The sequence below is a fragment of the Strix aluco genome, chromosome 1 (genome assembly GCF_031877795.1).
Source record: "Strix aluco isolate bStrAlu1 chromosome 1, bStrAlu1.hap1, whole genome shotgun sequence".
In the NCBI taxonomy this organism is placed as follows: domain Eukaryota; kingdom Metazoa; phylum Chordata; class Aves; order Strigiformes; family Strigidae; genus Strix; species Strix aluco.
The window spans coordinates 91,671,441-91,683,552 of record NC_133931.1 but is presented as its reverse complement, the minus strand read 5'-3'; the positions used below and the strand labels follow the sequence as shown (position 1 = coordinate 91,683,552).

At 39.5% G+C, this 12,112-nt stretch overlaps 2 protein-coding genes across 3 annotated transcripts in view; one reads left to right on the top strand and one right to left on the bottom strand.

The window, feature by feature from the left end:
* BCL2 (BCL2 apoptosis regulator) overlaps positions 1–2,051 on the top strand; it is a 191,872-nt gene extending 189,821 nt beyond the window's left edge. Inside the window, exon 3 of the transcript XR_012623546.1 lies at positions 2,041–2,051. The gene's annotated coding sequence lies outside the window, so the exon portion shown is untranslated. The remainder of the gene's footprint in view (positions 1–2,040) is intronic.
* The window catches only part of PHLPP1 (PH domain and leucine rich repeat protein phosphatase 1), a 143,358-nt gene that overhangs the window by 40,943 nt on the left and 90,303 nt on the right, over positions 1–12,112 (bottom strand). For both annotated transcript variants that reach the window (XM_074826869.1, XM_074826875.1), the window contains one exon: positions 10,284–10,450. In XM_074826869.1, coding sequence (XP_074682970.1) covers positions 10,284–10,450 — 167 coding nt within the window. The remainder of the gene's footprint in view (positions 1–10,283; positions 10,451–12,112) is intronic.

The window sequence follows — 12,112 nt, the reverse complement described above, 5'->3', positions numbered from 1 at the left end:
ATGCCTAAAGGCAAGTAAAAGGATGAATGAAAAGATCTGTGTCAGATTCCGATAGATGGGAGGAAGTTTCTTTTCTGGCATGGTTTACACTAGGACATTTTATTTAGACTTCATCTTCCTTTCGTTAAGGCTCAAGTCCTTTATTTGTGCAAGCAGGCTTTTATATAACACAGCCACGGAAGCAAAACTGCACCTATGAACACTGCGATTCCACACAAAAGTAAATCGCCAACAGCATGTGCAGTGCACCCATAGCCTCTACATCAGCCCAGCACACTCTTGCCTCACAAAGCACTTACTTTGTCCTTCCCCTGACCAGAAAACACGGACAGAAAATGCATCAAGCATTAAAAAGTTAAAAGTGTTAACATCAAAACGCTCTTAAAATTCCTTACCAACTACTACAACCAACTGGCACACACCTTCAGTATTGTCTAAATCTAACTCATGTCATTGACTAAAACTCAAGGTGAAAATGTAAGCAGCACCTTCATATCATATTTCAATGGAGGTTGTAAGTTAAGTGCCAATTTTACCCCAAAAGACAGGCTGTAAACATACTTAACAGTTACCTAGGCTTGCAGCAAGCAATGGAATGCTCTGCTCTCTATTGGTATTTTGGTGCAAAGATGGCAGGAAAAGAAAAGAAAAAAAAAAAGGAAAAATCATGGCCAGAGTTATCACAGATTTTGAACACTCTGTGCCATGCTGGAGGCAGAAGTTTGGAACAGAGTTAGATGGAGACTAAATGAAATCTTGCAATCAAATTACTGCTGCAGGGTAAAAAATGCACTGTGCAGAAACAATGACTAATATATCTCTAGAGGAAGAACTGTAAAATAAAAAGGAGGCTAGGGTAAGCTAGCTGCTGTTAATGAGGGATGCTAGCCAGAAAAAAAAAAAAACCAAACAAACACAAACCACATTTTGAACACTATAGCTTCATATTCCTCTATTTTGAGAAAAAGGGCTTAAAAATTTTGAACCTAGAACTGAAATGCACAATCTTGCATTTATCTTGAAGATAACTGTAGATTTATGCAATCGATCCACCACAGAATCACCCCAAATTTCAAGGCAGTGTAACAGCTGTCTCACATCTTTCTCAAGGTCAACTGCAAATACAAACAAGAGTGCTCTAAGTAGTGCACTCCAGGTCCTTTAGAAATTACTTTTTTTTTTTCAGTACTTAGGTAAGTGCAAAAATAGTAGTGAAGACAGGAAGATTAAGTCAAAATAACTAAGCTGCTGGAGAAACATCAAAATGCAACCATTTCAATTTTAAAGTCAGCCAAGAAAAAAGAACTCATTTAATAAGCAACACTAAGGCTACAGCCTTTACCTGTGCCACTCTAGAGTCCCAGAACGAGTGTCTCAGGGCTTTTGCCCACTAAACTACAATCTACAGAAGACCCCCAAATACAATCTTGAGGTAAAATTGCAGAATATCAAGCTAATACACAGAGGAAAGAGGACTGGGGGGGTGGTGGTGGTGAAGGAAGTTAAGAAATACATTAACTAACTCCAATGCAGTGTTCAGCTTCAAGGTTTTCTGTGCACGTTCTTATGTATAGTTGTTCTAGATCAAAGACAAAAATAAATAAATCACACCCTGCCCCCTAAATGTATCTGGATTACATCTCTACTATCCTAATGTGCATTTTAATGTGTGTTTATTTAGGGTCTTCTGTGAGTAATCCAATTACTAAGGACTCAAACTGAACTGGTTAACAGGTCTATATAGTATGTAAGGGAGGATGAGTAGTACATCTAGTATTGGATATACGCATACAGAAGCTAAAAATGCACGTGTAAGTGGATGTTAAATAATCCACAATGGAGAGTTCATTGTTAAATCGCATTTAAAGAAAAACTGAAAGACAGACACCATAAGCTTAAAGTTAAGAGATTAAGACAACTGGCAAGGAAGAGATATTTTCTTCCTCCTTTGTAAACATGTTCATCTACCAAATGCTAAAGTTGCATTTCTTCTCATTGGAGCACTGTCAAGTACAGAACATTACTAAGCCAAACTAGCAGGCATTTGCTCAAAGTTAAGATCTAAGTGTACTTCTCATCTTTGGCCACTCACTTCCCACTATCCACATCCCAAATCGGCTGGTGCACTTCCATTATGGAGCACTGCCATGCTGCACATCTAAAATGCAGAACTGTTTATAGAGCTTCCTGTATCTAGATTTACAGTCAGTAGCACCAGTACCACTGGTAGCATCAATAGAAATAAGGTAGAAGTATTTTAAAGACTCAAGTTTTCTGTTGCTGCTGAGTTTGCACACTGTCGGGCTTTAAATAGATTTTACAGAGCAACATCTTTGCTGTTTTCTCACTTTACTCCTACCAGAAGTAGGGGCACACATTGATATTGCCCCCATGGCATTGCTAAAAAGAAGAAAAGGCACAACATTGTTTGTTTGAGGCATGACAGTGTAACAACCTCATGTCATGTCCATACATATGCTTTCCTTCCTCTTCTCCCTCCTTCCATGGTTCTAGACTGTTATCTGTTAAAAAAAGTCAACCTGAGAAACGGCATCTCTCAACACACTATTCAGTTAGCTTACTAAGCTTTCTATTGTAATGACCAATATATAAACAGTCATTTCTCTGACTAAAAATAGTCCTACTTTAAGCTAGAGCAAAACGTTGACATGTCAACCCTTGGGTTTAAACATACAATACGACCGAACACTAATTGCCATAATTGAGTCAAAAAAAGCCCACTTAATCCTGAAGCTGCCACTTCAGGAGTGGTTTTAGTTTGACATACGCAAAATGAGGAGAGGGACTAACAAGAGAAGTTTGTATCATGGCAAAGCAATGAAATGACAGGCTAATTTCAAATTCAGATTACCTGACGTGCACAGCAGAGGAATTTCCATTACACAGTACAACATTTGTGTTCTGCTATATTTGGAGGGGGGGGAATAGTATATTCGAGTTGGCCATACACCGTCATTGAATTGGAGCCATAACAGACTCGTCTGACACAACCAGCCTTGCCCTACTCTCACCAAAAGCAATTAAAAAGCAGTATTTTACTACACCCAAAACAGAAGACACGGCTTAATAAGGGACGCAGTATTAGGAACGTGATTGTTTTCCTTAAACTATCTCCAGTATTTGGGCTGTCTCATGACTATGCTGTGGTTGCAGCTGAGCATCATTTCAAGCAGCAGCACAACTGTCCCTCAGTTTCAGCACCATTTCTGAGCAGATCGATGGCACCTGCCTAGCAGCACTGTGGCAAGCATTGGAACTAAACTACAACTTGCCACCTTCATGAATGCCTGCTACTTTGGCCGCTAATTTAATCATGAAGAGAATTTCCATATAAACCCGACACACCAGTTTCCTCCTTGGAAACAAAAGGTCCGATTTACTGCTTCTTTGCAGTTGCGTCAGATTCCCCATCTGAGAGCAGCTATCCTAGTGCCAGAAATACTGTCATAGCATTTCCCTTCCCAGAAAGGTGTCATTGTAAAAGGCTTATAGTTAGACAATTAAACAGAGCAATTCCAGGTCTCTTGCCCTGCTAAATTTGTCGAGACAGCTGAATAGAGGTAGACTGTTTCTGCAACAGCTAGGGAGATTCACTAGGGTGCTGCAGGTGAAGGCTTTGCCTAACTGAGGTCAACAGCAGCCCTTCCCAGCTTGGGCACAGAAGAGTTTTCAACAGTTAATACAGAGAGGAGGAAGGAGGAGCTCTGCTGCTATTTTCCACTCCATTTCTCTGGACAAGACTCCTGTTCATCCAGAAACCATGTAGCTCATGTCACACCACAAAGAACAGATGGAGTAAAGTCATCTCAGGAAAGAGGGTCACTTAGTTTGAGGGCAAAGATTGATCCTGGTCAAGTCAGAAGAAACTTGAACAAATTCACCCATTAATTATCAATTTGTCCGTTAGCTGAATGAATAAATGAAAACATACGTTTTATCTGATTATTTCCTTCCTCCTTTTTTAAACCCCATGGGGGGAAAATAAAAAAAAAAGAAAGAAAAAAAGCAGACTTACACCTGCAGTTTTGGTATCTTCACTACCCTTTATGCCAACACACCAGCAACAGTCATCCTGATATTTCTGCCCTCTACCTGCATTTAAAACTATAAAAAGGCACAACAATTCTGGCATAGAGACTTGTGTCTATATGCCAAAATTAATTCATAGATTGCATTAAAAAAAAAAAAAGAAAACAGACTGCACTGCACAAAAAGGAGTAACCATAAATCTAGGCAGTTATTTTTAAAAATATACAAATAATCACAGATTAAGTCAAATTCAGACTACTTCCAAAATTAGGACAACAATAAAGCTTTTATCCTATTACATAGTTAGTAAAACCACCATAAAGACAAGAAAAAACAAAATGTATGTTTTGTTAGTAGAAATGATCTGAACCTACATTACTGTAATTTGCAGTTTTCAATTGCTGCACAACATACCTAGTGCACACTGCTTCCTTAGGAGGTGGAAAGATTATCCTCAGAGGAAGAACAAAATTCCTAGACAGTAAAAATATATTCTCCTTCCCTATACTGGAAATTTATATTTGAAATACAAAAACATTAGCTAGGGCTGGGATTCCAAACTGAAACATGTTTAAATACATGAAAAGAGAACCCTTACTTTTAGAAGCCGTATCAGAAAGTAATAGACAAGTAAATCTGAGTAGGCTGATACACAATAACTGGATTCCATAAATATGTTTCCAACTTTTTGAAGCATTACTTGGAAGAGATACTGCTGTACTTAGCCTAATAGTTCCACTAAAAAGAATCCAATTAATAACTGCAATTTCTACTTTTAGACTACACTATTTTTAAAAATGCTATTTCATAGCATATTTCTTAGTGCCATCTATTTTTCTCCTACCGCTATTAAGGAGTTCACCGTTCCAATTTAAACAATCCAAAAAATCCAATGTATTTCAGGCATTAAACCAATTTTACAATCTTCCCCACTTAGCCACTTGTAGAAACTTGCTTTTACAATTTATTTTTCTTTAATCAAATGTCACTGATTTTGCCAAGTATTCACATGAGAGTACTTTCTTGAGTTTAGAAAGGTACACAGGAGCTACGCAGAATATAGTCATTAAGATCCGGAAAGATGCACTAACAAAACTAAACTCTTCCTTCAATGTCTTCACAAGCTGAATAAAACAAAAGCAGTGAAGTTACATAAACAATATATTCCAAGTGTCTTCTTCAGTATTATAAATAGCAAAAAAATATTTCAAGGCTACATAGCTGAGAAAATAAAGGTAGCACCAGAACATAGTAAACACTGGATGGTGTTTGCTACTAGTAGGTTTCTGGTTGTCAATATCATGCCAACTTCTTCTTGCCCTACTGCTTAGATGGCTATGTTTCAGTCTTCAGCTGCAAGTAAAAGAGGAGAAACGACTATAAAAGTAAGGTTCCCTGGCTCTGAGACCATCAGAGTGTGAGAGAAAGCTCCCAGCATCTTCCCACACTGCGGGGCATGCAATGGCACTCCATTCCTTGCGGTAGCACACTCCCCACGTTAGCTAGATTCATTTAAATAACTTCAATAACTGTGTACATTTAAAAACAAATTCCTTTCTAGAAGAGCATCCCCAAAAAAACAAAACCAAAACTAACCCCTCCCCAATCCACACGAAACACCTCACCAGCACCACACCACCCCCCCACCCCCAAGAAAAAAAAAAAAAGGAGAAAGATCAAATCTTTTCCAGTGCATCTACTGCCAGTGCCCTGTGGGGCCTGGCAAGGGGAAATATGTATACTTGGCAGGTCATTAATCTGTCTGACTTTCCTTGCTAACCTCAGTTTCATACACTAAAAGCAACAGTCACAAGGAGCACGTCAATGCACTTTGAGACCAAAAAAGTGGCAGGCTGGAGACTTTCTTCCCTGCTCCTCAATCTCTAGGGACAAGCCAGGATCAAACTACATCTCACCCTGACTTCTAGCATCTATCTGCTGGGTTCACACCAGCTGGGTCACTACTAGTGTTCCCCCCTCGCTGTCTGGGAACCTAACTATTCTCTGAGCAATGACTGCATTTCCAATTACCTACTTACTGCACCATGGGTTTGTAAGAAGGGTTTAGCTTGAAGACAGCATCACCACCCCCAACCCCCACCCCTCATTCTGGGTTTTCAGGTAAAAACAGTTACCCTACAGTTGGAAGTAACAAAGGATTTCAGAAACACTTGCACCAATATCTCAGAGTCCTCTAGCCTTCTCATACCCTATAGATGCAACTTCACGTCACTGCCACTAGCCCAGAAGAGTTTCAGCTGAGATGCCAGAGAAGACAGTTAATTTCTGACGAGTCTCTGGGAGAGAAAAGATACCAACTGATCTTAAGATAAAAATCCATATAATCACTGTTAATAATTAACAACCACAATCAGAAAAACAACTTGTTCTTCAGATAAAATTGGCAAGCATCATTTTGTTTACCATTAAAACAAACCTTGTGGCTTATTACATCCCCCCTTTCTTTCTCCCTTTTTTTTTTTTAAATCTGCAACAGACATATTAAAAATGCAGGTACTGGCAACTTACTTTTCAATATTAACAAGCAAACAGTATTCTTGATGCCAACAGGTTTTTTCCAACAGCACTGACTGAAACAATTACCTATAAAGTGTGCTTAGCCCAGTGAAGCAGAGCAACAGTAAATAAGGACTATGGTTTATTCATTTGCTTCAAACCTAGAGCAACAGTACTCTGCAAAACCAGTAAGCCTAAACTCTTGTTTGCATTTCAGGACAAGAGCTGTGAAGTTACATTGTAGATAAGGGGGAGAGTGAGGTTTGGAAACACAGTGTACATATAAATCTCAACTTCGTGGTTAAAAAAAAAAAATCCTCAAACATTAAAAGAGTGTAAGCAATAAAATTTATGACAACCTAAGACAACAGAATGTCTTAAATAGCTCCATTTACAGTACACAGGAGCTAAAAATACCAAGGGCTTTAAGGCAAATTCTGACTCAATGGGGATATTATCACAAGACATGTCAGCCACTTCTAATACTGCAACAGCTGGGCAATCTTTCAGCTGGGAAATCTCCTCTCCCCCCCAAAACACCCTTTCCTATCTTTTTAAAAAAAACTACTGTGAGGAAGACCAAGTACAAACATTTGCTGTGGTTTTTTCCTATACAGATGAATTTTCAGACTGCCTACTTTTATATGTAGTATGAAATATGTATTCCCTAGTAAGTAGGAAAAAAATACAGGTAGTTGTATATACCTTTCAACATTCAGACAGTTCAGTTAAGGAAGTTCAGAGCTGTGGAGTATCTACAGCAACAGAATTTAAAAGTCTGAGTGGACAGTAAGGCAACGCAAGTATAGCTACTGAGAAAAAAAGTGCATCTACATCTCTGTAAACCTTCACACTCTACCATCAATTTAGTTCCTAAGATGGAGATTTTTCACTTATGCCATGTACTGAGCAGGACTAAATATTTTATTCAGAAATGCAATAATTTACATTATTTAAAAAACTGAAAGAAGTAACTGCATAAGCAAAAGTAGGAATTCTTGGGTTTTTTCCCAATCCATTCCTGACTGTAGCCAGCAAGTCAGTGCATATGTCAGCATCTCATTACTATGACCCAGCTTCTTGCAAGTCTACTCAGTGGGTAGCTGAAAAGTTGGTATTTTTTTCTGTCTTTGACATACCTCTTGTTTTGAAATCCAGCATTCATAAGCATTTGTTAAATTACCACCTAAAGCGATTTATTAAGAGGAACAGCTAGCACCAAGAGCTGCTTATAGCAAGACAAATTTTGCTAGACTGCCTTGTTAACCAGATTTTAATCAAAAATTGTACCAGGAAGGGTAGGTATATAAATGCCAATGCATTTTGTTCACAACATCCAAACACATGGTTATTTTGGAGCCTTAAATACTTCTGGGCTTGATTCACTGGTGCTGTGCCCTATGCGGCTGCAATTTAGCAACTGAGAAGTTGGTATAAAAGCCAACAGTACCAAATCAGAACAGCAGATTTTGTACTTGCTTTGCAGTGGTCTGAAAGAACATGGGTAAACAAAAAAAGACTTTTTGTTTATCCAGTCAAGTTTTACCTTGCGTATCCCCCAAAAAATCTGAAAATGGTTTTAGGAAATTGGATTAAGAAGGAAAAAAAAAGACAAATAACAACATGTTTTCTCGGGAATGACTGAGCTTCCCTTACTTTGCACATGCTTTCATACTGGGATTCACTTAATTTCAAAAAGATACAGTGTTCCCTTCTTGCTAGATATTTGTATATTTACTTACTACAGAAAAGCAGACTTTCAGTAGCAGATGAGCTGGCCCAAAGCTTTTTGGCAGCACAAGTAAAACTCAAGTTCTTCCACCCTAAGGAGGAGAAGCCCACAGCTTCTTAGGGCAGGAAGGAGCATGGCTTGGGAGAGTACTCCAGGGCCAGGCTCATTCTTTTTCTGCTGTTGGGAGACAAAAGATAACCAATGGGGCACTGCTCTTCCCAACTCTCAGCAGGAACTACCAACTCACACAGCCCTTTCCACTGGCACAACAACGGAAACAGTGGCATCAGCTTCCAGCTATTCACTGCCTGGGTGAAGCCACCTGTGCTGGATGAAGATAAGACTGGAGTACATCAGAAGTGGCAAAGGGAAGGTGGCAAAGGGAAGGTGTCAAGGGACAGGAGTTCATGAGGCACTGGCTCTGATCCACGGCAACAGTGCCAGATAACCTTCCTAATCATTCAGTTTTTTGCTTTGGAAGTTCACAGGCCTTCCCATGCCTTCTTGACAAGCTCAAAGCAATGGAGGCTGACCAGACTTACTCACTGACAGAACAGGACCAGCTCTCAGAAGAATGAGACAATCAGTTTTATTCCACCTCAGGTATATGCCCCTTCTCCAGATTTTCCTGATGCTGAATCTCAGAAAACAGGAGAGTTTTATTTGGTCACCTGAACTCTTTCACTCTTGTACATTCATGCTCACATTAGCAAGAAAAAATTTATCAGTTTATTAACTTGCAGTAAGACTCTTCAGCTGTTCCTACAATTGCAGTACCAAGAGAACATTAAACAGACAATGCACGTTGCCAATCACATTATTTATAAATGCTTTCTAATCCCAAACAGAATTAGCTGTATGTACACGGACAAAATATAATCAAGTATCTCCTGTACACTTTCTGGTCTTTAAAAAGGAAAAATGATTAAAAATTCATGAAAATAAATACATTCATTATTTGTCCATGTTCATCATCTAACTTATGCTAAAATTCCACTTGCTATCTGAAGACTTCTACGAACATTCACAGGACATTTAATCCAGTACTCCTCTCCAGACTGCTCATAAGCTCTTGGAATCACTGCCTGCTTTGTTTGTGAAGCAGACCTGCTGGGTTCATTCATCTTCCAATATGACAAATTTTTGTTTTTCCAGAATGAAATTGGAATTATATAAAAATACAACAGCCCGCATAATCCATCTTGCATTTTTCGGTTGTTTTTCAAAGAGGAAGGGATTTAGAAATGTGGTTTAAAACATTTTGTTTGACCAGGACCATCAACAAATATAATCCTGAGGTACTCTGCAATTCAGTTACCACTGAAATGAAAATCAGTTTTATATTCAGTATGGAAACATTCATCTTTCTGAATACAGAAAGCCTGCTGATTCCACAGGACACAAACATTAAATCATTCAGATCACCAATCATGCTGCTGTCTACCCATTTGTTACATTCTCAGATGAGCTGCAGTGAAAAGAACAACTGGAAGGTCACAGTTACTAGGAAAGAAGAATTAGGGTTGAACGGAGTAGAAAGAGGACAGGGATCATGTTGAATTTATTAAATCAGGGCTTTCTTTGCTTGGGGGTAACAAAAAACTTTTAAGTCAAGTCACATGCAGTACTGTTCCTAGCTAGAATCCAATCCTTTTGACGGGCAGCTCACCAACTCATATTCACTCACGTGAATCAAAGATTGAAGAACTACAGTCTGGCCTCAGTAGGTAGATAGAAAACAATGCATTCTGAAAATTGCATTTTGGATTGAAAATAGCCTTCTATTTACAAGAAAAACATTGAGTTTCTTATGAAAGTTCATCTGTTTCTAACACACAGGGTAAACCAATTTCTGAAGCGTTACAGCCCAGACAAGCCAATCCTCCACAAGAGGAGGTAAGAATTTTTTTAGGAAAGTTCCTGCAGAGCAGTGGTCACTTGGCTCCAAGGGCTGAGGAAGACCAATAGAAGCATACCACTTTACCTTTGTAATTCACTAAGCGCTCGACTTGTGGATGGGCTGGGGTTTAGCCTCAGGAAGTTCTGCTTTAAATTGAGATGAGTGAGGTCTTGGCTATAAAACAGGTTGGCAGGCAGGTGCTCCAGGCTGCAGCATGAAAGATCCACTGAGCTTATGCGTTGTGATGCAACCTGGAAGTCAAGAGGTACACCAATATGTTAATAATGTAATAAAACAAGAACATTTCCTTCACCCCTACTAGCACAAGATAAATTGTTTTTAAGCACAGAAGTAGTCAGTGTCAGCATATATAGCTGATCTAACAAAGTTTACATCATTGCTGCAAGTTATGCCATGATCTCTTGCTTTGCCTCAGTGCTAAAACCAGGTCCACAGATGGGTACCAGGGGGAAAAGCACAAAGATTTGTCAAACTACTAAGTGAAACAGATTAATTTTCATCAGTGAAGTTATGTGATATTCTATGACCAGAAAAAAAAAATATAAGAGATTTGATATAAACTTTACTTTAGTCTTTTAGTTAGCAAGTAACAGCAGCAAAAACAAAACACAGAAGTCTTCTATATTGCTGCGTAACTGGTCAGTATACTCAAGTGAGTGGAGGTGAGGGGATAACAATCACCCTGTCTTGGTTTCAAGGATCAAAAGCAGATATTAAATGACAGAAGAAAGTGTTATCCCATTTCTATCTTACTACAGAAAAAAAATATCATAGCAGCAAAGCACCAAGCACTCATCTCAATGAATTAGAAAACCATCCAAGAATGATAAAAATGTGACAACAACAAAACTGAGATTTGGGGTTTAACACTGTTTTCTAGAAAGGGGAAGATAAAGCAAACACAGTACAGAGGCTAAAGAAGTAATACCAGCTAGCACTACACGTAGCTACCATCATTCCACAAAGACCTGTAAGCAACAAATTCACAGAATCACAGAATCATCTAGGTTGGAAAGGACCTTGAAGATCATCTAGTCCAACTGTTAACCTAACACTGACAGTTCCCAACTACACCATATCCCTAAGCTCTACGTCGACCCGACTCTTAAACACCTCCAGGGATGGGGACTCCACCACCTCCCTGGGCAGCCCATTCCAACGCCTAACAACCAATTCTGTAAAGAAATACTTCCTAATATCCAGTCTAAACCTTCCCTGGCGCAACTTGAGGCCATTACCTCTTGTCTTATTGCTCATTACTTGGTTAAAGACACTCATCCCCAGCTCTCTGCAACCTCCTTTCAGGTACCTGTAGAGGGCGATGAGGTCTCCCCTCAGCCTCCTCTTCTCCAGACTAAACAACCCCAGTTCCCTCAGCCGCTCCTCGTACGACATGTGCTCCAGACCCTTCACCAGCTTCGTTGCCCTCCTCTGGACATGCTCGAGTAATTCAATGTCCTTTTTGTAGTGAGGGGCCCAAAACTGAACACAGTAATCGAGGTGCGGCCTCACCAGTGCCGAGTACAGGGGTAAGATCACTTCCCTGTCCCTGCTGGCCACGCTATTTCTGATACAAGCCAGGATGCCATTGGCCTTCTTGGCCACCTGGGCACACTGCTGGCTCATGTTCAGCCAGCTGTGTTCACCCCCAGGTCCCTCTCTGACCCACAAAGTAACATTCAAGTAACAGCAACTGTGGCCCTTAGCAAATCTCTAGGATACAGCTGGGTGAACTACATCCTGCTGCTTTGCTTATTCACTAGTCTCTAAAAAAACCAAACCAACCAACCAAAAAACACTGCAATGTAGAATTCCTGTATTTTCTGTCCAATATCATTAAAAATATCCTTTTTTAGAGTTGTGGAACTAGCGACATGACAAAGCACCAGCAC